This window comes from Arvicanthis niloticus, chromosome 5, assembly GCF_011762505.2.
Source record: "Arvicanthis niloticus isolate mArvNil1 chromosome 5, mArvNil1.pat.X, whole genome shotgun sequence".
Lineage (NCBI taxonomy): Eukaryota > Metazoa > Chordata > Mammalia > Rodentia > Muridae > Arvicanthis > Arvicanthis niloticus.
Window position 1 is genome coordinate 41,198,642 of NC_047662.1, and position 23,255 is coordinate 41,221,896.

The following is a 23,255-nucleotide window of genomic DNA, read 5'->3' on the forward strand; positions in this document are numbered from 1 at the left end:
GGGTGCATAAAATTGTCTCAAAAGTACTGGGGAGAGGAAAAGGGGAGAAGGAGAGACCTAGAACATCAGAACATCTGACTAGAATATGTGTGTGCTCCTGGCTAGTGTTTTAGTAAGGCTTTACACTGTGGAATGAGAAATCACAGAACTCTGCTGCAAATGATTCTTGTCCATACACATGCAAATAAATTTTCTGTTGAATATGAATCACTACAACGCATATTTTCATTTTCACTTTTAGTGCTTTTCAAGGTTGGATATCACATAGCTCTCACTGGCCTCAAATTCATTATGTAACCCAGGATTATCTTGAACTCTTGAACCTCTTGCTTCCTCCATTTAGTGCTAGGATTAACAAATATTATCATATCTTGTTTTTGGGTTTTTAATTTTATATTTGAATGTTTCCCTGAGTAATTAATTAACAAAAACCTTGATACAAGTTTTGTTTGGTTGGTTTGTTCTGCAGTACTGGGAATTAAACCTACGGTTTTTGTATATGCTGAACATGTAATCTACCAAAGAACTAAACCACGGCCCATGCTCAATGTGTGTGACAGCCATGCTTTCACTCTATAAAACTTATTTAAATAAGACGGATATAATGGCACACACACACCTATAATCTCAGCACTAGAGGCTGATGCAGGAAGATTGTGACAAGACAGACTATGCACCAGACCTAGACTATGGAGCAAGAACCAACCAACAAAACAACAAACATATGAGAGTTATTTCTACTTGGCTTACACATTAATTTGGATATTTTTATCTGAATGAATGTATCTAATATTCTATAGATTTTTTTAACACTAATATTTAAGGTCACTAAATTCTCTTTCAGTTTTTCAGACAGCTAATTGCTGGTGTCTGGTATATACCCGTAATCTCACCACTCAGGAGATTGAGATAGGATTGTGTAACTTTAATTTTTTCAAATCCTATTTTTAAGGGTAGTTCTTAATGCTTTAACCTCTTTTATTGCCCACCACTCACTAGAGGTAGTGGAAAAGAAAGGATAGGGAGTGGGGAAGTAGACCTGTTTAAAAAGGTTCTTTGGAGCAACTCCCATCTCTGTTGTCTGGAAATCAACATTTCAGTTCACAGGTAGCAGGTAGCAGGCAGCAGGAGCTCAATCCACTTGCAAACACCTCCTCACTGATACACCAGCAGTCCAGTTCCGTAGAGTCTGGTTAGCAACAGTGGTGACATTATCTAGCAGAGACAGCCAGGCCTCAGCCTCAGCTCAAGTCAGCAGGAAGGATCAGCAGGAATACTAGGAAAAGTTCTTGGCTGTGCCTCTCTCAGATCAGGGAAGATTCGAAATCCACAAGTATTGCGCAGCTAGCTGTACCAGCAAACCAAGCTTCTCTCAGTCACTCCATATAGTCCTTCAAACATCACGCCCTCCCTAAGCATGGGCATTCAATCAGCCCGAGTCCTCAGAGTCCCAACAAATGTAGCTCAACTACACAATGTAAGGCAGAACAATACATGCATGTTGTTAGCAAAGAATCTTTCATCACATGTCCTTTCACATGCTTGCTTTAGCAAAACATTCTTTCTCCTGTGTCTGCTTCAGTGAAATGTTCCTTCACAAGTCTGCCTTAGTCTTTCACCTGTGTCCACTTCAGGAAAACACTCCTTTACATGTTTGTCCCAGCAAAATACCATCCAACAAAACTGACTTCCCAAAGAACTCTTAAGTTTCCACTTCTGGATTATGTACTAAAAGGCCAGCAGAGACCACCTAGCAGGATCCTCACAAAACAAAAACAGTATCAAATACCCAAAGCTAGAGGCTAAAGCCCCAAAAGTTGAAAGCATAACACATCAAACATATCTAGTGACTGCTTATCTACATGCATATAATCAACAACTGATAGCATATTTTATGTTCAATTCAAAATACAAATAATAAAATCTTACCTGTCTATAGTATTTTTCATATACAGGATTCCCACTTGACAACTAAAATAGAAATAAATAACAATTATATTTTATTCAATTTCTTTTGATGTATTTGTCATTCATTCAAAAGATATTTGAGAAACAAAGACAAAAAGATCATTTCAGAAAGGTTGGGTTTTTGGGAGAAAGGGGTTTGTTCTTTGGGAACAAGGAGGAGAATGAGTAAACAGTCAAAGGTTACAAAGAACCAGGAAAAATAGTCTAAGGGTTTCATTCAATCATAATTCTACCCAGAAACTCAATATATAACAGAAGTCAGTTTAAAGCGCTCTTCAAAATGCCCATCCTCTACCCAAGTACCCATGGTACTTAAAAATCAATTCAAAATCTATTTCGATAAAGTAATCAATAGAAGGTAAGGGATGCAGTACAGAAGGAAAGCACTTGTCTAGCATATAAAATGGTGTAAAATTGTCACTACAATTTTACAACAACAAACAACCTGTGGTACACAAACTGGTGTGCTGATGATGATCTGATGTCATCAGACTTGAATTGCTTATTTGCAGGCAGTGCCACCCATCTCACACCCCAGTTCAAAGGGTTCCTTGTTCAGCTGATGAACATAACAGCTCATCTGCAAGGCAGCCTGAAAGTATCAATGCTCAAAAGCCCAGGTTTGCCTGAACAGGAATACAGAAGAATGTTCAGGGCAAAGAAGGGCATCTAAGAAAGCCCAAGGGTGACAGGAAAGCAGGAACTTACTTATGGAAGGAAGAAAGGAGGGTGAATCTACTTAGAAATAACATGTATATATGTATGCATTTAACAAAGCTCAACTGCATCTGTAACAGAACAGGAAGAAGCATGGACATGGTGGTCAGTACCTATGTACTATGTACCTAGTGGAGGCCAGTCTGACCTATACAGCAAGACCCTGTCTCAAACACACATACATATGCAAAGAAAAAAAAAGTTATGAACAAGGGATAACAGTATAACATTTTGTAGAAGACAATACAGAGCACCATTCATTTGCCACAGCAAACACCGTATAAGTTAAAGAAATGAGGATACACAAAGGAAAACAAAGTCAAGAGTAACTGTGTGTGTGTGTGCGCGCGTGCGTGCGTGTGCATGTATGTGTGTGTGTGTGTTTGTAAAGATAGGAAGAACATAGACAGTAACTTAGGATATAATTTTAAATGACTCAGTTAACAATCTGAATGTCCATGAAGTCAAAAAAGGAGGGTACTATTTAAGAAAGATCTGACAGTATTTACTAACGGGTGAGTGAGAAGAGCATGGGTAGAAATACACATGCACAGTGTGGAATATATACTGTGTATACATCAAGATATATTCAAGACATATTATGTGTATACCAAACATGTACACATATCCCATAGTTTCTGCTTTTCCAGAAAAAAAAACATTCTTTGATATTTACTGTTTTAGAGGACAGTTTCTCTGTGTAGCTCTGGCTGTCTTGGGACTCACAGACATCCACCTGCCTCTGCCTCCTAAGTGCTGGGATTAAAGGTGTACGTCATCAGTTTCAGAGTTCACTTTTTAGAGAAAGAAAAAAAATCAAAATACAAATTCTGGCTTTCCCACTCCAAGCACCACTATCCTTCCTAATATGCCCATGGATTGCCCAGGACAGTCTTGATTCACAGCTGGTTGTCCTAGCAGCTTATTCAGGTCATTACTCGGATTTCTCACTTTAAAAAATGAACTACTATTATTTAATTAGACTGAAATAATTAATGTAAACCCGGATGGACTTAGTATACTTTCACTGTATACTAACTCCTAGCCACAGTACATGCTAATAGAGGTTAAATACTATAACAACTTAAACAACTGACAGCATTTGAAAACAACTGATAATTCCATTTTGCTGTCTTGATTATTGACAGATTCATCAGAACACTTTTCTTTCAAAGAAAATGAACAGAGACATTGAGATGGCTCACTAGGCAAAGAGGCTTGCTGAGAAGCCTGACAACCTGAGCTCCATCCCCAAGATTCATCTGGCAGAGGAAGAGAACTGACTTCCACAAGTTGCCCTCCAACCTCCACACATGAGCCAGCACACACCCCCATCAATATATAAATTAACTTATTTTAAAATTTTTTTAAAGAAAGAAAACCAAGCAGACAACCTGAGCTCCATCCCCAAGATTCATCTGGCAGAGGAAGAGAACTGACTTCCACAAGTTGTCCTCCAACCTCCACACATGAGCCAGCACACACCCCCATCAATATATAAATTAACTTATTTTAAAATTTTTTTAAAGAAAGAAAACCAAGCAGAGACTCATTGAGAAATATGTCCCCAGACACAAGAAACATGAATAACTTCTTCTTTAATGTCCTGTAAAATAGAAGTATTTGCCAGCAGTGTTGTTAGCTGTTTGGTAGAGTGGCTAGAAAAGTGGTATGTGTGGTAACACAGAAGATCCCCTGGCTACCAGCTAGCTAGGTCAGTGGGAAAACAGGTTAGGAACAAATCAACACTATACATGGAGTTAATAGTCTGAAAATTTAGCAGTTATTTTCCTATTCTTTGTAAAGTATACTTAAAAAAATTTTGTTCTTTGGTTTGGTAACCACTGTTTTATTATCTAATATGAGTCCTTTTAGGAGCAATGCACTTTAACTTCATTTCTCCAGAAAATAGATGGGCAGATAACTTGTAGGAAACTTTCAAGGCTACTTATTATGGAAGTTTCAGGATCATGGTTAATGCTGAATGTCAACACTCACAGATGCTTTTATATATAAATAGTTGAAATGTTACAGATGATGCTACTATTGAATAAAAAAGCACTTCAATATGGCAATATAACAGGTTCATCAGATTTTAATAGCCAGAGTCTTTATAAATGTTAAAGTTGCTTTATAAATCTTGCCTAAGTGTCTTAGAGGTAAATCTTTTTAAAACTATGTCCTCCAAAACTTGGCAATATACTGTACTAAACCAGATGGAGATCCTTATTCAAGGATTGAAGTTCAATGAAAACAACATGAGACTCTACCTTAAAAAAAAAAAAATGTGGGCTGGGGAGATGACTCATTGAGGAGAGTTTCATGTGTACACAAGGACCTCAGTTCAAATCCCCAATACCCACATAAAAACCAGGCAGGACATGTGTAACTACAAGCCCAGCATTAAGGAAAGAGACAGGGATCCCAGGAGCTTGCTAGCCAACCAGCCTAGTGGAAATAGAGAGCTTCTGGTTCACTGAGATCCTATATCAAGGGAACGAGGTGGTAAACAATAGAGAAAGATACCAGACATCCTTCTCTGACCTCTGCATGCACAAAAGCACATGCACATGAATATATCACACACCCAGAACACACACAAATAAATGAAAAAAGCTCCAAAAAACCCTTAGCTTTTGAAACATAACAATTACCTATTTTATATATATATATATATATATATATATATATATATATATATATATATATATTTTTTTTTTTTTTTTTTTTTTTTTTGGTTTTTCGAGACAGGGTTTCTATGTGTAGTGTGTAGTTCTGGCTGTCCTGGAACTCACTCTGTAGACCAGGCTGGCCTTGAACTCAGAAATCCGCCTGCCTCTGCCTCCCAAGTACTGGGATTAAAGGCGTGTGCAACCACCGCCCGGCTCACCAATTTTATTAACAACTTTTGCTAAGACAGTAATTACAGGTTTCAAGAGCACAGGAGAAGTGAACAAAATGGCGAGAAGTAAAGCAGAACAAAAGTTTCATTTTGGAATTCTGTATTTTGCATTGGTTAACAGCAATAATTCCATCAAGAGTCTTTCATGTTTAACTGGGTAAATTTCTATTCTGTACTAGAAAGGAGAAAAATATAAAAGGAATACAAAATTCAGGATCTAAACTCAATAGAACATGTGAAATAATCATAAACAGAGCACTTACAATCTCCCACTTATAATCCCAGTAACAGGGAAGTTGAGGTAAGAAGACTGATCCAAATTCAAGTCTGCCTGAGCTACATAATATCAAGGCCAGCCTAGGCTACAGAGGTGAGAGCCTAGCTCAAAAAAGAAAAAAGAACTAAACGGAACTATTTTACTTATCTACCAATACAATAAAACTAGTCTGAATAGAGATATCCCCCAAATGTGTAAAATGTTAAATATTTGTAGCATCCCCTTTTTATTCTTAGAAATGTCCCAGTTTGAGTTTTAAAAACTATATGGTTACTGACCTAAAGGCAAATGTCTGTTTTGAAAAAGAAAGCAAAGATAATTAGGAGTTAATTTTACTGAATTAGCTTCCAAAGGAAAATTTTAAAATCATACATAAGAAATTCTGAGCTCCAAGAGAGGCAGTGGTGGCACACACCTTTGATCCCAGCACTTAGGAGGCAGAGACAGGCAGATCTCTATGAGTTCAAGGACAGCCAGGGCTACACAAAGAAACTATGTCTATAACCCCCCCCCCCAAAGAAACCTTTGAGCGCCTTATCAACACAATATAGACTCACTAGTTACTGCAAAAACATGTAAGAAGACAGCAATTTTTTAAGGTGATTAAAGTACACCCTGTGTTGATTACTACACTACTGTGATTACAGGCAAGAGCGGAAAAAGTCATCCAAATTGCCAAGATATTCATAGTAAAGCAAGATGAACCAACAATATTTTTATGTGCCTCAGTAAAACCAGCTCTGGTCATTGTTGCTAAACTATAAATATGATCACTTTTTAGATGTTAAAAAAGCACACATCATGAACACAAATATCCAAAAGGAATGACTAAAGTGTTCACAGAAATTGTCTCTGGAAAATAGGATTATGTATGGTTTTACAGTCTCAATAGCACTGTGCTTTCTCTGAAGATCCTTTATAACAAGAATACTTATATAGTGAGAATGAAACAAGTTTTTGATTTAGGAAAAATAAATATCTAAAAATTTAATCGTACAAAATTGCACATGAACCTTTTTAGCAATGAAGTGAAATTTCTAAAGGGAAACTTTTAAATCATAGTTGTCTACATGAAATAATCTTAAATTCTGTTGTAAATTAAAAGCATTATTCTTTATCAATTTTGAAATATATTCATAAATATAAGAGAAATTTCTTTTAAAAAGTATGTTGCAAGCCAGGCATAGAGGCAGATGGATCTTTTGAGCTAATACATACATACATACACACACACATACACACACACATAAATGTTTAAAAAGTCTTTTTTAATTAGCTAAAAATGCATCAATCAAGGAACCATATAAAACCTAAAACTTAAAAAAAAAAAAAAAATCACTCTCTTGGCCAGTTGTGATGACTCAACCCTTTAATCCCAAAACTCAGGAGTCAGAACCAGAGAGATCTTAAATTCCAGGCCAGAGAGAGTACACGGTAAACCTGTCTTTAGAAAAAAGTGTGTGTTGAAGATAAATTAAGCCCAGGATTCTTAGACTTCAAAAGTCTAAGCAGAAAAGGAATGGTGGTGCACATCTGTTAATGCTAGCTAGACCTTAGCAGCTAAGGGGGGGGGGGGGAGAGATAGAGGATCCGGAGTTGAAGATTATCCTCAGCTATAAAGCAAGTTCAAGATCAGCCTGGCCTATGGGAATCCTTGTCTTCAAAAAAAGAAAAATAACGTGACTAATGTCCACACTTGGGATGCTGAGGCAGGAAGATCACAATTTTGATGTTTTTATTCCCGATTTCAAATAATCCCCCCCCCCTTGCTTTTTTTTAAAAGATCATCTCAAACCAACAAAGTTTGTTAAATTTTTATTGTAAGGATGGGGGAGGGCAACAAGAAAAGAAGTTTTGACCACCTTAATCCATGAATACTGACACTGACAAAATTCGTGTTAAGGAAAAAAAAAAAATCAGTCATGAAAAGCAGTGGGAATATAAAAGAGAAAACTTAGCAAGCACAAAGACAAGCCAGGACATTTCAAGCAAGTGTGGCTCAAAGCAGAATCACCAGAATCAGTTTTAAACCATTCTAACGTACCAGATGGTCGAGAATCCACCCACAAGGCCATGCATAAAAGTATGCCAAGGATGGGAGTAAAGAACAGAATGTAGAGAACAGACTAAGAACAAAAGCAACACGGACTACAGAGAAGATGAAAACTAAAACATTTCAAACTTCACACTCATGTTTAATGCCAATTTACAATAAATAAAATTTAATAAACTATAAGTGGCTTTTGTAACCAAAACAATACATTTAACTTAAATCCTTCTAATCAGACTAGGCATGGTGACATGCCTATACAGTCAGCCCTCAGAAGGCTCTTACAGAGAACCCAGATTCAGTTCCCAACACTCACATGGTGGTTCACAACCATCAGTAACTTCAGTTCTAGGGAATCTGTTACCCTCATCTAACCTCCATGAACACAGGGCACACTCATACAATACACATATGTACATGTAGGCAGCAAAACTCTTAGACACATAAAACAATTTTTTTAAAAAAATAGAGATTTGGGGCTGGAGATACAGTTCAATGGCCTAGCACACATAAGTAAGACCTTGGGGTTAATATCCAGCAATGAAGGAAACAAATCTAAATCTGGCAAAAGCTCTGAGAGAAAGGCTATAAATTTTAAACATAAAAAAACCTAAATAGGCAGGGCAGTGGTGGCTCACACCTTTAATCCCAGCACTTGGGAGGCAGAGGCCAGTGGATTTCTGAGTTCGAGGCCAGCCTGGTCTACAGAGTGAGTTCCAGGACAGCCAGGGCTACACAGAGAAACCCTGTCTCGAAAAACAAACAAACAAACAAACAAAAAAAAAAAGAAGAAGAAGAAGAAATGGCATTCTCAAACAGCATTACATAGCATAAATATACCATTTGAGGGGCTGGAGAGATAGCTCAGTGTTAAGAGCACTTACTGCATTAGACCTAAGTTCAATTCCCAATATTCACATGGCAGCTCACAACTGTTCAAAACTCCAGTTCCAGGAGATCTGATGCCTTCTTGTGACCTCCACAGGCACTAGGCAAGCACATGGTACAGTTTCAAATATCACACAACCAAGTAATACACCCACAAATCTAAAAAACTTTTAAACCATTTGAGCTAATAATTACATCTACCAAAAACTAAGCCATGTAGCTACAGGCACAGGAACGTGTAAAATATTTACTAAACTGCTAGTAACAATGAAAGACTGTAAACAACAGAAATGTTCATTATTAGGTTGACTAAGTTATTTAAACTAAGATTATTCACACACAAGATTACCCTGATGTTTTAAATGTTTTAAATGAGGGTATCTATATATACTAACACAGAACTTTCTATATCAAATAAACTAAAATTAATAATAAAGTTGTAAAACAGAAGCCTATCAAAATAACTTTTAAAAGATACATTGAGAGAAAGATCATTATTGAAAATACACATGGGCACTTGTGCACACACACATACACAAAACTAGCAAGAATACCTCCCTCTGGGAAATGGACTAAAGGCCTTGAGCAGATAGTAAACTAATGTTAATTGTGTTTGTTTTTCATACCTAGATTCATGTTCCCTTTTATTTCTGATGATAATAATATGAGCCTCAGTATCTTCCAATTCAAAGTAATGATAATAGACTGGTTCATTTGGCTATTATAAAGATCAAATGAAAACACATAAAATACCTTGTAAATTATAAAGCAGAAAACAAAATTATAAACTACTCTTCAAACTGAATTCTCTAAGCCAATTATAATAATAAATATTATCATCATTTCTCAGATCAATTTCTCTAAACACAAAGATTAGACTATTTAAAATTAAATCTAGGGCTGGAAAGATGGCTCAGCGGTTAAGAGCACCGACTGCTCTTTCAGAGATCCTGAGTTCAGTTCCCAGGAACCACATGGTGCCTCACAACCATCTGTAATGGGATCCAACCCACTTCTGGTGTGTCTGAAGACAGCAACAGTATACTGAGTACTCACATACATTATATACAAAATACACATATATATATATATATTATAATTATTAAATTATAAATATTAAATTATATATGTATTATTATATATATAACATATTATAATTATTAAATTATAAATATTAAATTATATATTATATGTATTATTATACATATATATATATATATATATATATACACTCTACCAGATGTAACAATGTATGGCTAGCATGTCCAAAGCACATACTAGATTCTTAGCAACACACACAAATATAATAGAGTAAACTAAATTAACTTAACTTAAAAAAAATTTAAAAATCTAAAGAGAAGTGGGTGTGGTTCAGTGTTAGAGCACTTGTCTAGCATACACAAGGCCCTGGGTTTTATCAACAACATTTAAAAAAAAATCTAATTCTATACTAAGAGTACTGGGGATGTGACTCAGTTGGTAGTGAGGATCCTTTATGGTATAAAAACCACTGCAGTAGCACAAGATCCCAGAACTGAGGAGGAAGGAGCTTGATCAGAAGTTCAAGGTTATCCTCAGCCACATAACAAGTTCTAGGCCAACATGGAATAAATGAGACCCTGCAGGAAGATGGGGAGAGACAAAGAAGAAGAAAAGAAAGAAAGGACAAAAAGAAATCTAAGTGTGGTGCAATCTTAGAATATAGTTTTACTTTGTCATTGGTGTCAGTTTAAGTAAATTTTCAAAAGTATATAAAAAGTGCTAAGTCAGTTGCTAAGAGAAGGAATACATGGACACTATTAAAAGTGAATTAATTAAAAGCTATAATTAATGATATTATAAAATCTTAAGTGTTTTTCTTCTTCCTAATATGTTTAACTGAGATCATTTTTCTGAATTCAAAAAAAAAAAAAAAAAATCTCTGTGAGACTATTTTCCTGCCTTTGTTTCCAGAGTTACAATTTTATTAAACCCAAAACTCACAAAGAAGTTTTTACATTTCTTAGGAACACAAGTAAAATGCTCTAATGAGCATTAAAAAGAAGGCAACAGAGGACAGTGTACAAGCCTGTTACTAACATTAGCTTGTACATATAAAAATAAAGAAATGCACTTAATTAAGAGACTACAAAGCCAACTGGTCCTAATTAATTTTAACTAAAGCAGTCTTTCCCAAGTGCTGAACATGCCAAACCATTTTAAGAATGACTCCTGAGTATGCTGGGTATACTCAATATAAATAGTATAAGAGGCAAAAAAGGAAACATCGTAATAGAAACTCAAATCTGTCACATTGAGTAAAATATTCCTTTTCTTACTGTGAAAACAGGTTTGTAATTTTTAAACACTATCCTCTGTTTATTGTCATAATTGTTAAATTGAAACAATAAACTGGTATGTTTACTAACTAGTACATGTAATAGTTTTTTCAGACCCCACCTAGCCAGCCCCACATTCTGTTTTTTTTTAATGAAATTAAAAATAAACATCAAAATGACATACACCTGTAATATCAGCACATAGGAGACTGACCATCTTACAGTACAATGAGAGACCAACTCTCAAATGAATAAATATCAGAAACTGAAGTTGTGGGATACTTTCCCATCCAATTTCCAAAATTTCTGTAACAAAATTATATCAATATTAAAATTTAAAAAACAACATCAAAACTACATATGCCAGCATCTTAAAAGCTGAAGCAGGAAGACTACAAATTCCAGGTCACAACACAAGAAACCCTGTCTCAAATAAACAAAGCATTACTACACCACTTACGTACTTGGGGCCTCTGGGTTTGATTTCGGATTTTTGCTGTTTGTTTATGGTGTGAGTTTTTGTTTAAGACAGGATTTTTCCATACAACCCAGACTAACTATGAACTTGCTATATAACCAAAGATGACCTTGAAATCCTGATCATCTGTCAGTACACTCAGCATATGTACACTAACACTCTTTATTTCCTTTTTTTTTTAAGATAGGGTCTCACTATGCTTCAAAGCCTGGCCTAAAACTCACTGTGTAGCCAAGGATATCCTCAAATACATGATTCTCTAGCCTTAGCCTGCTAGAGTACTTATTGGTTTTAGGTCATACAGTCAGTTCTTTGTTTGTTTTGTTTGTTTCTAAAGTCATAATTTACAAGTACTTCTTCTGTGTTAAAGTGCTGGTTGCAAGCCTGAGGACCTGAATTTGATCCCTAGAACCACATAGTAGGAGAGAACCAATTCCCCAAAATTGAGATACACAGGCATCAAGCTTGAACACACAGAAAATAATAAAGTTGTTAAAAAGTTATTATAAAGGATAAGTCATGGCTGGGCATGGAGACACATACCTTTATTAATCCCTGTACCTAGAAGGCAGAGACAAGAGGAGGTTATCTAAGTTGGAAGCCATCCTGGTCTACACAGTAAGCTCAGGGCCAGCCAGTACTTCACAGTGAGAACCTGTCAAGCAGGGGTGTTTGTTAAACGAACACAAACTAACAAAAAAACTAGACCATGCGTTTAGATCAGTGGTAGAACACTGGACCCAACATGTACACACAAAGCACTGCACACTCTCAAAAAAAAAATCTTTATGTATTAAGATAAGAAAACTTCAGGCTGAACTGCCAAATAAGTATCTAAGATATTCATCATACCATATTTTGAAAAATGAAAAGTTCATAATGAAGTATATTAATATACTCACAACTTATCCAGGTACCAACAAAAGAATTAATATCTTAGCAAAATTTGTTAATTAAATTGGTAATTGCTATGTTTCAAAAGCTGTTTCTTTTGGAGCTTTTTAAAATGTGTGCGTGCATGCGTGTGATATTCATGTGTATGAGCATGCAGAGGTTAGAGAGGATATCTGGTAGTTTTCTCTGGGACCAAAGCTTCTTTCCCCAAGACTTCCTACCAGGCATCTTTACTCTCAACACCCAAGATCTCTGTGTGAGGCTGACCGGGCATATGAAGCAAGTCCCAGACCAGCAAGAGCTATCTATGTACTGAGATCCTGTCTCAAAATAGAAAAAAGAAATGAAGGAAACTTACTATCCAACTAAAACAAGAAAACAATATACTGAAAAACAAAGAGAACTTTAAAAAGACAATGCATCTGACATGCTATATATGTAGTACACAAGAAAATACAACGAAACAGCATTTCACTTCATACATCTTAGCTATAATCTTAGATCTCAGTCAGGAATTTGTGGTGTGTGCCTGTTATTTCAGCATCTGAAAAGCTGAGGCAATGATCTAGAACTCAAAGCCAACCTTGATAGAGTCCCAGGTAGCAACAAATTAACAAGAAACCCACCCATTAACTCACGACAAAAACTTAGATTTAGCATTTCCTACCTTATGTAAATTATTTCTATTTGTAAAATGAATTATTAAATTAACTGAAGTAATACTTCTGTCAAATAGTAAAAAGCAAAAGAAGTTACGAGTAGTATTAGCAGGTATACAGATACTAGAATAAAAATAGACAGCTGAAAAAAGTGGGGTTTTTTGTTGTTTTGTTTTTTGAGATCGCATCTCTGTACATCCTTGACTAGGCTATCCTGAAACTAACTATGTAGACCAGGCTGGCGTCAAACTAAAGAGTTCTGTCTGCTTCTGCCTCCAGTGCTGAAATTAAAGTCAGGCAAAACTTTAAAAAAAAAAAAAAAAAAAAAAAAAAAAAAAAGTTGTGCTGGTTAGTTTAATGTCAACTTGACACAAGCTATCTGAAAGGCAGGAACCTCAATAGAGAAAAATCCCCCCATAAAACCTGGCTGCAGGCAAGCCTGAATAGTATTTTCTTAATTCGTGATTGGAAGGGGTTACCCGCAGGCTGAGCAGGGGAATAAGCAGCACCCGTCCACATTCTCTGTATCTCTGGCCTCCAGGTTCCTGTCCTGTCTGAATTCCTGTCCTGACTTCCTTCATTGATGGACATTTCCTTCACTGATGTGGAAGTGTCAGCCAAATAAACATCTTCCTCCCCAACTTGCTTTAGGTCATGTTTCATCATAGCAATAGTTATCCCTTAACTAAGACAGAAATTCCTAGGCCAGACATGGTGCATGCCTTTACTCCCAGCCTTTGGGAGGCTGAAGCAGATTTAAACCAGGTCAGCCCAGGCAGCTCAGTTAGAGTTAATGAGGAAATAGCCAGTGGTAGAGTGGTGGCCTAGCATTCATAAGGCTCTGGGTTTTATATAAAGTGCTCAAAAACAAAAAGAAAGAAAACTTTACTTGTCCTTTCTATAATCTACAAAAAAAGAGCAAAAATTGGATCTTTCTCATTCAATATTTTTCCCTTTATTTTTCCTTTTCTTCCCTCCAATTTCTCCCATGTCCAGTTTCTCCCCTTAAATTCATGGCCTCATTATTATTATTATTATTATTATTATTATTATTATCATCATCATCATCATCATCATCATCATCATTCTCTCTCTTACACACACACACACACACACACAAGTAACTGTAAATACAACCTGCTGAGTTCATGTAGTATGGCTCGTACATATGTTTTTTGGGCTGATAACCTGGTATTAGATAACCAATTAGGGGTTTATCCCTGGGAAAAACTAATTCTCCCTCTCTCTGCATTCAATAGCTGCCTACAGCTCTCCATCTAGGAGGCCCGACTGTTATCTGTTTTTTATACAGAGGCTCTCTGTAGCCCCAGCTGACTTGCAACTTAACTTTGTTGCCATTCTGGCCTCACATTCACAGTAATCCTGTCTCCGATTCCCACTTGCTGGAATTAGCCTGAGCCATCATGTAGGATTTGAATTTTACTTATCAATAAGAAAAGTGAAAGCAACTGAAATGAGAAAAATAAGGTTGGGCAGCACTAAATACGGTGAGAAAACCAACACTTCATCAGGTATGATTTACAAAACAGAATGTTAGAACTGGAAAAGTTATAACGGTCAAATCCTCTATTAAAATTTAAGCTCCATGTTTTTTTTCTTTAAGCCTTAAAAATCATTATTTTGTTTGTTAGTATATTCTAAGTAGCTACACTAATTCTTGGCAGATAGTAAATGCTCAACAATATTTGTTGGATAATATTTTTAAGATTCATTTATTTTTATTTTATGTGTATGGGTGTTTTGCCTGTAAGTATATCTGCACCTCCTAAATGCTGTGCCTGCAGTGGCCAGGAGATGAGGCTGGATCCCCTGGAACTGGATTTACAGATGGTTGTTGGTTACCACAGAGGTGCTGGGAATTGAACAAGGAGAGCAGTCAGAGCTCTTAACCTCTGTAGATCAATACTTAAGGCTAAGAAAGCAGAGACCTAAAAATTTTACTCATATCTATATTATGAGACATTATTCATAACATATTTATTGGCAATGCTGAAAATGGCACTCATAATCTAGTATTCTATCATCTCTAGAAGACAAAATTTAATTTTAATCTTTAGTTAAGAGAGACTGTTTGGCAGGCATTCAAAAGGCAAGGGAAGCATAAACTAAAAACACTTTTCACATTTTTCTCTAATTTGTTGTTTTAGTTAAAATGATAAAGGCCAAAAAACTAAAAAGCCAACCCTAATGCAATGTGTTACATCTAAATGTATATATATATATATATATATATATATATATATATATATGCATGCATGCCAGGCATAGTAATGCATACCTTTAATCCCTGCACCTGGGAAGCTGAGGTAAACTGATCTCTGTTGAGTCCAGACCAGTATGGTCTACATAGGGAGTCCAGGACAACCAGGGCTAGAGACCCTGTCTCAAAAACAAACAACACACACATACACACACTGGTGGAAGGAAGGAAGGAAGGAAGGAAGGAAGGAAGGAAGGAAGGAAGGAAGAAATGAACTAACTAATCTATTACAAACATCATTACCAGCAGCAGAAACTAGCATTTAGTTAATCTTCGTACCTGTCAAAGAGCTCTTTAACAGTTTTGACATAGACACAAGAGTTATCAATCACTTTCTTCCAAAAAAAAACAGAGGGAAAGAGATGAAATTTAAAATGTCCTTTGCTGGACCCAGTGGCACACATCCATAATCCCAGCTTCTTGGGAGACTGGGTCAGAAGGATCACTTAAGTCTAAGAACCTGGACCAGAATGGCAAAATAGCCATACACTTGGAACTCTCCACATGTCTCTGCCCTAAAGACTCCCACTTGAGTATTACCATCTCTAACTCTGTGTGTTAGAAGGGTAGAAAAGAGAAACACAAGGTAACATAAATAGATCAATAATGAATGTGAAACCAGGCTACACCATTATCTGACTTAGTTCAAGCAGCTAAAATTTTTTTTAAACAAAGTTTGAGAAAGCTGGGCGGTGGTGGCGCACACCTTTAATCCCAGCACTCGGGAGGCAGAGGCAGGCGGATTTCTGAGTTCGAGGCCAGCCTGGTCTACAGAGTGAGTTCCAGGACAGCCAGGGCTACACAGAGAAACCCTGTCTCAAACCCCCCCCCCAAAAAAAAAAAAAAAAAAGTTTGAGAAACTGAGGAGATGGCTCAGTAGGTAAAAACACTGTGTAACAGAAGGAGTAGAATTCAAATCCCCAGCACGGCTAAACATGCCTATAACCCCATTACTAACCAGCAAAAACAAGCTAGCCAGCCTAACAGAAATGGCAAGCTCTCATTCAAGGCTGCAAGGCAGAAAGTGATACCAGGAAGACACCTGACATTCTCTTCTAGTCTCTTCATGCACTCCAACAGACACATGCACCTGCACACTCATGTGCATGCACCCCACACACACACACACACATACATTAAAATCAAGGACTAGAGAGATGGTTCAGCTCAAGTTAATAGTACTTGTGGCTCTTGCAAAGGACTCAGGTTCAGTCCCCAGTAGCCATATGGTGGTTTATAACCATCTATAACTCTAGTTCCAGGGGATTTGACACTCTCTTTGACTTATGTGGGCACCAGACATGTGTGTGGTATATATAATGCAGGCAAACATTCAAACACAAATAATTAATTAATTATATCTAAGAACTACAAATTTACTAAGTGTAAAGGGAAAAGATACATTAGTAAATATTAAAAAAAAAAAACTGAGTTATCCCCCAACCCTGTGCCTTTACAATATAATCTCAATGCATCGTACTATTTTAATATCAAAATATTCTAAATTGACTTATTTGAATTATCAATTTAAGTTCAAACATGAGATACTAAAGAGTAATTTCCCTTAATGACTCAGCATTTACTCTGGATGCATTTTAACACCTAAATATACAACCACAAGAGCATATGCAAATTATGAAAACGACTATAAAACTGAAAGCCTGAAGCAAATTTCCAGAGATAAATGATAGTAAACAGAAACTAAAAACACAGTTCGATCCAAGGAGAAAATAAAGTAGGCACACAACCAAGAAGCAATTCTACAGAAGTCTTCAAGGGAACAAAATCTTTAAGAAGGGGGAAAACTACCAGAATTAGCCAACAGAGTCAGAATACAAGTGCCTGCCAACAGAGATCATGTTTAAGGCAGGTCACTATCTAGACTCAGAAAGCCAACACCCAAAAGTCAATGTTTCCACTCCTCAAATTTGAGTTTCAGAAGGACCCTTCCAAACAGACTCATGACCAAGACTGGACCATCTTAAAAGTTCTTTCCTGTTAGATGCCAGTCAAAACACAATGACCCACAGGAAATAAATTTGGAAATGTAAAGTGAAGTTTATGAGGTTATTCCTGAAGACTGTAGCTCTTTTACCTGAGAGGGGGTGGGGGGGAGAGAGGGAGGGAGAGAGAGAGGAATATACACATATACATATATAGTATATATAAAACCACTTTTGCTGGGGATATGGCTCAGTTGGTACAGGGCCTGCCTAGCCAGCATGAAGCCCTCAATTTGATCCCTGGCAATAAATAAACTTAGTATAGATACAATCCACTTGGGAGACGGTGGGGGAAGGATCCAAAATCAAGGTCCTTCTTAATATTCTTGAGTACATAGTGAGTTCAAGGCCGGCCTGTTCTACTTGAGACCTGTCTCAAAATAAATAGGTAAATAAAATCTCCATCCTGGCTCCTGGGGAAAATACTTTTCTATCTCAAAGTTCTAGGAAAGAAACACCTCAAGACCTCTTTATCATAACATAGAAATAATCTACTACCCAAAACACATGCCCTACCTTATAAGAACAGGCAAATCTAGGCCAAGGAGACAAGATGCCAGGGAGCTATCACAGGGCAGGCTAATAGGCTGAGGTGGGCTCAGGCCAAGGAGTACACAACCACCAGCTCTGGAGAGGACAAACTTCTGGACAGTGAAGATGGGACTGGCAGGTGTTTGGTACCTCATCCCTCCTGGATGTCATGAGATCACTACTCTTGGTTTTACAGAAACGGAGAACTCAGGCTCCCCTAAGTGAGTGATGTTTAGATGTTTCCTATGAAAACTCGAGGAGGGGCTCTGAAGGAAAAGAAAATTAAATAATTAAAAAAAAAAAAAAAAAAAAAGAGGCAAAAGCTCAAGTGCAGCTTTTGGTAGAGATCGTCCCAGAACAAAGTTATCTCCCCGGTGGTTCCCGGCACCAAGGCGGAAAGAGGCGCCCCACCAGCAGGAGGCTGGCACTGTGACCCCTAGGAAGGCGACCAGAGACGGCCCCTCGCGGGTGGGAAAGTCTGCAAGGGGATCTGAGCAGAACTTAACCTGCCCAGGAGGCAAATGCCTGGGCAGGATGAGACTTCTGGAAGCGAGGCTAACTGGAGGGAACTGAGGGGAACTCCGCAGCCGTCGCTCCCTCGGGCCAGAGCTGAGCAAGGCGGAGAGAATCCTGCCCCGCCGAAGTCGAGCCTCATACCACCCGCGGGCGCTGCCTCGCGTGAGCCTCACGGGAGCTCACCTGGCGGCCGTCAGGCCCGTAGGAGAAACTTGCCGAGAGGGTGAGCGCTGACGGGACCAGGAGAGCGGTCCGGAGACCGGCGGCGGGGGCGGCGGCCGGGTGGGAGCCGAGCGGGGCGGAGCCGAAAGCCCGGCGACCCGGGGCGGGGGCGCGGCGGCCGCGGCTCGCGGCTCCGGCTCCGACTCGGGATGGCGCCCGCACTCCTCACACGCGCTCCCACCGAGCGGCCGGAGGACAGCCGCCGCGCCAGCGCCCCAGAGCGGGGGGGGGGGGGGAAGGCGGGGAACGCCAGCGGGTCGAGCCGGGCCGACCGGCGGGCGGCGTTACCTGTGTCAGGGAGAGCTGGGCTGCCGCAGCCATGGTGTTTCCATCATGCACGGGAGGGGAAGGAAGGACGGACGGACGGGGGCCCGGGGCGGGAAGGAGGCGGAGGGACAGGCCGTAGGCGAGGCCAGCGGCCGGGCGTCTCCCCGAACTTCGACAACTTCCCTCCTCACGCCGCCCCGCCCCGCCCCGCTCCGCCCCGCCCCGCTGGTCCCACAGGCCGTGGCGGCGCGCAAAGCCCGGCGCGGGAGTCTGAGCCTCGGAACCAGGCCCTGACCCCGGCCTCCCTGGAAAACCCGGTGCGGATAGAGCGCTGGGGCGGACGGGCGGCGGAGGCGGTGCCACAAAGACCTGAGAAGTTTAGGCAGGACACCCACAGACCTTCTATCTGGGTTGCTGTTTCTGAAAGTGAAGGAAAATATACCCATGTCCAGGTGGGTTGTGGGAACTAAAAGAGTAATGGTACTAAGTAATGATAGTAAGGGTTTAGTAGAAATAATATTTCTGATTGTATGTGATTCGCTCTGCACTAAATGCTTTTGTTTTGTTTGTTTGTTTGTTTGTTTGTTTGTTTTTAAGACAGGGTCTCTCTCTGTAGTCTTGGCTATCCTGGAGCTCACTATATAGACCAGGCTGGCCTCAAACTCACAGAGATCCACCCGCCTCTGCCTCCAGAGTGCTGGGATTAAGGGGGTGTACCGCCACTCCAGGCATAAATACTTTTTTAAAAAATTGCATAAATAGGGGATTTGAAACAGAAAGAAGTTATACAAATGAGGAAGGTGATACCTAGCCAGGCATGGTGGCACATACCTTTAATCTCTGTGAGTTCCAGGCCAGCCTGCTCTACATACTGAGTTCAAGGACACATAGAACCTGTCTGAAATAAAAAAGAAAAGGACCACCCCCTAAAAGAAAAACAAAAACAAAAAACAAAAATAAACAACTCTCTTACCTGAAGTTTAACAGCTAACTAGAAAGATGAATTACAAATCTTTCTACCTGCTATCACATTGATTAAGAAGGCATTCTAAAGTAAAAATCTTGGGAGCAAGAAGGAACTGCTTTCCTTGCCTGCTCCCTGTCCCACATAGATTGTTCAATTAAAAAAAGCAGGTGTAGGGCCACAGTGTAGTTCAGTGGTATAGTGTGTGCATAAAGCCCTGGGTCCCCTCTCAAATTCTTTCTCAGCATAAATGCCATCTCTTTATACAGAATTGTCTCTCCAAACCAGTTAGTGCTCATACTCCTTTGTCGACTGTCTTTACTGGACGTTAACAGCCTCCTAATGACTTGTTTACATAAGTCTAATGCCCCCCTCCCCAGGGCTCCTCAATGGCACGGATTTTTTTTTTAATACTTATATGTATTTTGACATCATAACATTATACTATCTGCTTAATAAAGGGCTTTGTCCTGCATATATTCAGCATGATGCACCTTACTCTTTCTCATGTTGCCACACTTAGTTGGAATAACGAACCACTTACCTGAAATTTTCATCTACAAAGGTTCAGCATCTTATTTAGGGTCACTGCTGCTGCGATGAAACATCATGATCAAAGACAACCTGGGGAAAAGGCTTTACTTCCCTCACAGCCCGAATAACAGTTCATCATCAAAGCAGTGAGGGAAGGAACTCCAACAGGGCAGCAACCTGGAGCCAGGGTCTGATGCAGAGCCATGGTGGGGTTCTGCTTACTGACTTGTTCAACCTTCCTCCTTTCCTTCCTTCTTTATTTCTTTCTTTTTTTAAGATTTTATTTATTTATTTTATATATATATGATGAATACACTGCAGCTGTCTTCAGACACAGCAGAAGAGGACATCGGATCCCATCACGGATGGTTGTGAGCCACCATGTGGTTGCTGGGAATTGAACTCAGAACCTCTGGAAGAGCAGTCGATGCTCTTAACTGCTGAGCCATCTCTCCAGCCCCTTAATTTGCTTTCTTATAGAACCCAGGACCACCAGCCCAGGCTTGGGCCTTCTCCTACCTATCACTAGTTAAAATGCCTACCGTGAGGTCTTACGGAGGTATCTTTCTCAACTGAGGTTTCCTCATAGCTAATAAATCTAATGTGTCAGGTTAATGTAAAACTAACCAGCACACTCAGTTTGTCTGTGGCCTACTTCAGAAGGTCTAGAAAGTCTTCACACCAGCTTTTAGTTACTTTGATGTGACTTTTGTTTTTAGTGTGTGTGTGTGTGTGTGTGTGTGTGTGTGTGTGTGTGTGTGTAAGTACTTGGGGAGGAGGTAGACTCTCTCCTTCTACCATGGGGGTCTCAGGGATAGAACTCAGGCTGTCAGTCTTGGCAGCCATTACTCTTATCTACTAAGTTGTTTCAAAAGCCATATCCTCTGCCTTGTTTTAAGAGTTAGTTGAAGGACTGTCTACATCTCACTAGCCTGTAAACTCTTTAAAGGAGACTGACTCACTACTGCAGTTCCCTCAGACACAGAAGTACTCAGCCTCAATATACATTAGCCTGGATTGTTCTTCCTTTCTCACTCATGGTGGTTTCCAGGACAAAACCCAATAGTGGGAACCACACATCTATCATGGGCACAGCTTTTATTGTTATAATAGGATTCCTCAATACACTGAGACAGCTGGAAAGACCCAAGATCTAGTTTGCTCCACTTCCATTTTTAGACTTTTTCCCTCACAGGCAAAAACCAGAGAGGCCTCAAGAACTCCCAACTCTACCTAAACTCCTCTGACTTGGTCCAGCCTCAAAGAGCAAGTTATACAGGTCTGATGAGTAACCACTTAGTCAGGAGTGTGTCTCCTTTGACCTCTCTTTGCCATTATTCCTTTTGACTTGACTCAAGGGAGAAGAGGAGAGACTAACCCAGTTTGAAACATCAAATATATAACCCAAATGATGTTTCCATTGTCATCTTTTACTTCACATTATAAGTTTGAACTTCTCAAAACACTCTAAAAGGAAGCAATTATCACACTCACTTCCCAAATAAGGTACTCAGCACCATGGAGGTCAAATAATTTGCCTAAGGTTACATAGCTAATAGCCAAAGCAGTTGATATATTGAAATGAACAAAACTTAAGGATCAGAATCATCAGAGTATAACCGAGGAATCACTTACTAATTATAGGACTTTAGGGGGCTGTGAAGTGATGTATGAAAAGTGTTTGAAGATGTAGATAGAAGTGTAGAAATTTGGAAATCTGAAAGTCATAAAAGTTTGTGTTTGAAGATAGCTGGAAGGAAAGGACTCTTGTAAGTCCTCCTCTGACTCTTGCAAACATACCATGGCACGTTAAGGAAATAAAAGGAACTATTACTATGGGTTTGCTTTAAGTAAAAAAATGAAACCTTGTATTTATATAGGACTCTTTTAACAATTTATGTCTTTGCTTGCAAAATCTAAAGCAACTAACTCCTACTATCTAACAGGTACCTTACCAAACTTTATTGAACTAAACATAAAATCTCAGCAATACTTATCTGTATCTTCAGTTTATCCCCACTTCACAGATAAGAACATTGAGAGGCTAGGGAAACAGCTCAATTGGTAAAGTGCAAGCACAAGAACCTGAATTTGATCCTTACCACCCATTCAGGGGGTTGAGAGGAAGCCAAGAGAGGAGACATGTACCTATAACCAATCCTATCACTGGAGAAGCAAATACAAAAAGATCCTTAGGGCTTGATTGATGGCCACCCAGTCCAGAGAAATTGGTGTACTCCAACTCAGTGAAAACCCTCCCTCAGAAATACGGTGGAGAGCAGTTAAAGAAGATAGCTACATTGACCTCTGTTCCCTAAAGCAAGAGCATTCCGGCACATAAGCAGTTTGGATCTTCATTTAAGAAAAAAAGAAAGGAAAGAAAGAAAGAAAAAAGGTCTGAGGATATAGCTAAGCTACCATACTTGCCTAGTATGCACAAGGTCCTGGATTCAATCCAAAAGAAAAAAAGGGAGGAAACAAAGGACGGGAAGATAGGGGGAAGAAATAGAAGAAGAGGGAAAAGGAACATCTAGGAAAGAAGAGCTTTAAGTTCCCAGTCCCTTCAGGAGTACCAATAATTTATAGTGGCTTCTCCACTCCTGAGTTCTGGTTTCAGTTAATAGCATGTAGCTGGAGATGAGAGCAGGTCTGTAGGGATAGCACTGATGGGTCAAACTCCCAAGACATACAACTTCTGAGACTGGGTTTTTTTAAAAGTGACATACCAAAGGCAATTTGCAAATGTGTGTCCCAGATCTCATCAAAGCACTGGGTCGCATCGTAAA

General features: G+C 39.0%; 1 protein-coding gene across 2 annotated transcripts in view; it reads right to left on the reverse strand.

The window, feature by feature from the left end:
- The window catches only part of Eps15 (epidermal growth factor receptor pathway substrate 15), a 102,376-nt gene extending 83,169 nt beyond the window's left edge, over positions 1 to 19,207 (reverse strand). The window contains exons 1-2 of one of the 2 annotated variants that reach the window (XM_034502174.2): positions 18,993 to 19,207; positions 1,930 to 1,971 (exon numbers count right to left, since the gene is read on the reverse strand). In XM_034502174.2, coding sequence (XP_034358065.1) covers positions 1,930 to 1,971; positions 18,993 to 19,025 — 75 coding nt within the window. In that variant the 5' untranslated portion in view covers positions 19,026 to 19,207. The remainder of the gene's footprint in view (positions 1 to 1,929; positions 1,972 to 18,992) is intronic. The other variant, XM_034502172.2, reaches the window with a different exon arrangement.
- Positions 19,208 to 23,255: the final 4,048 nt, after the last annotated feature.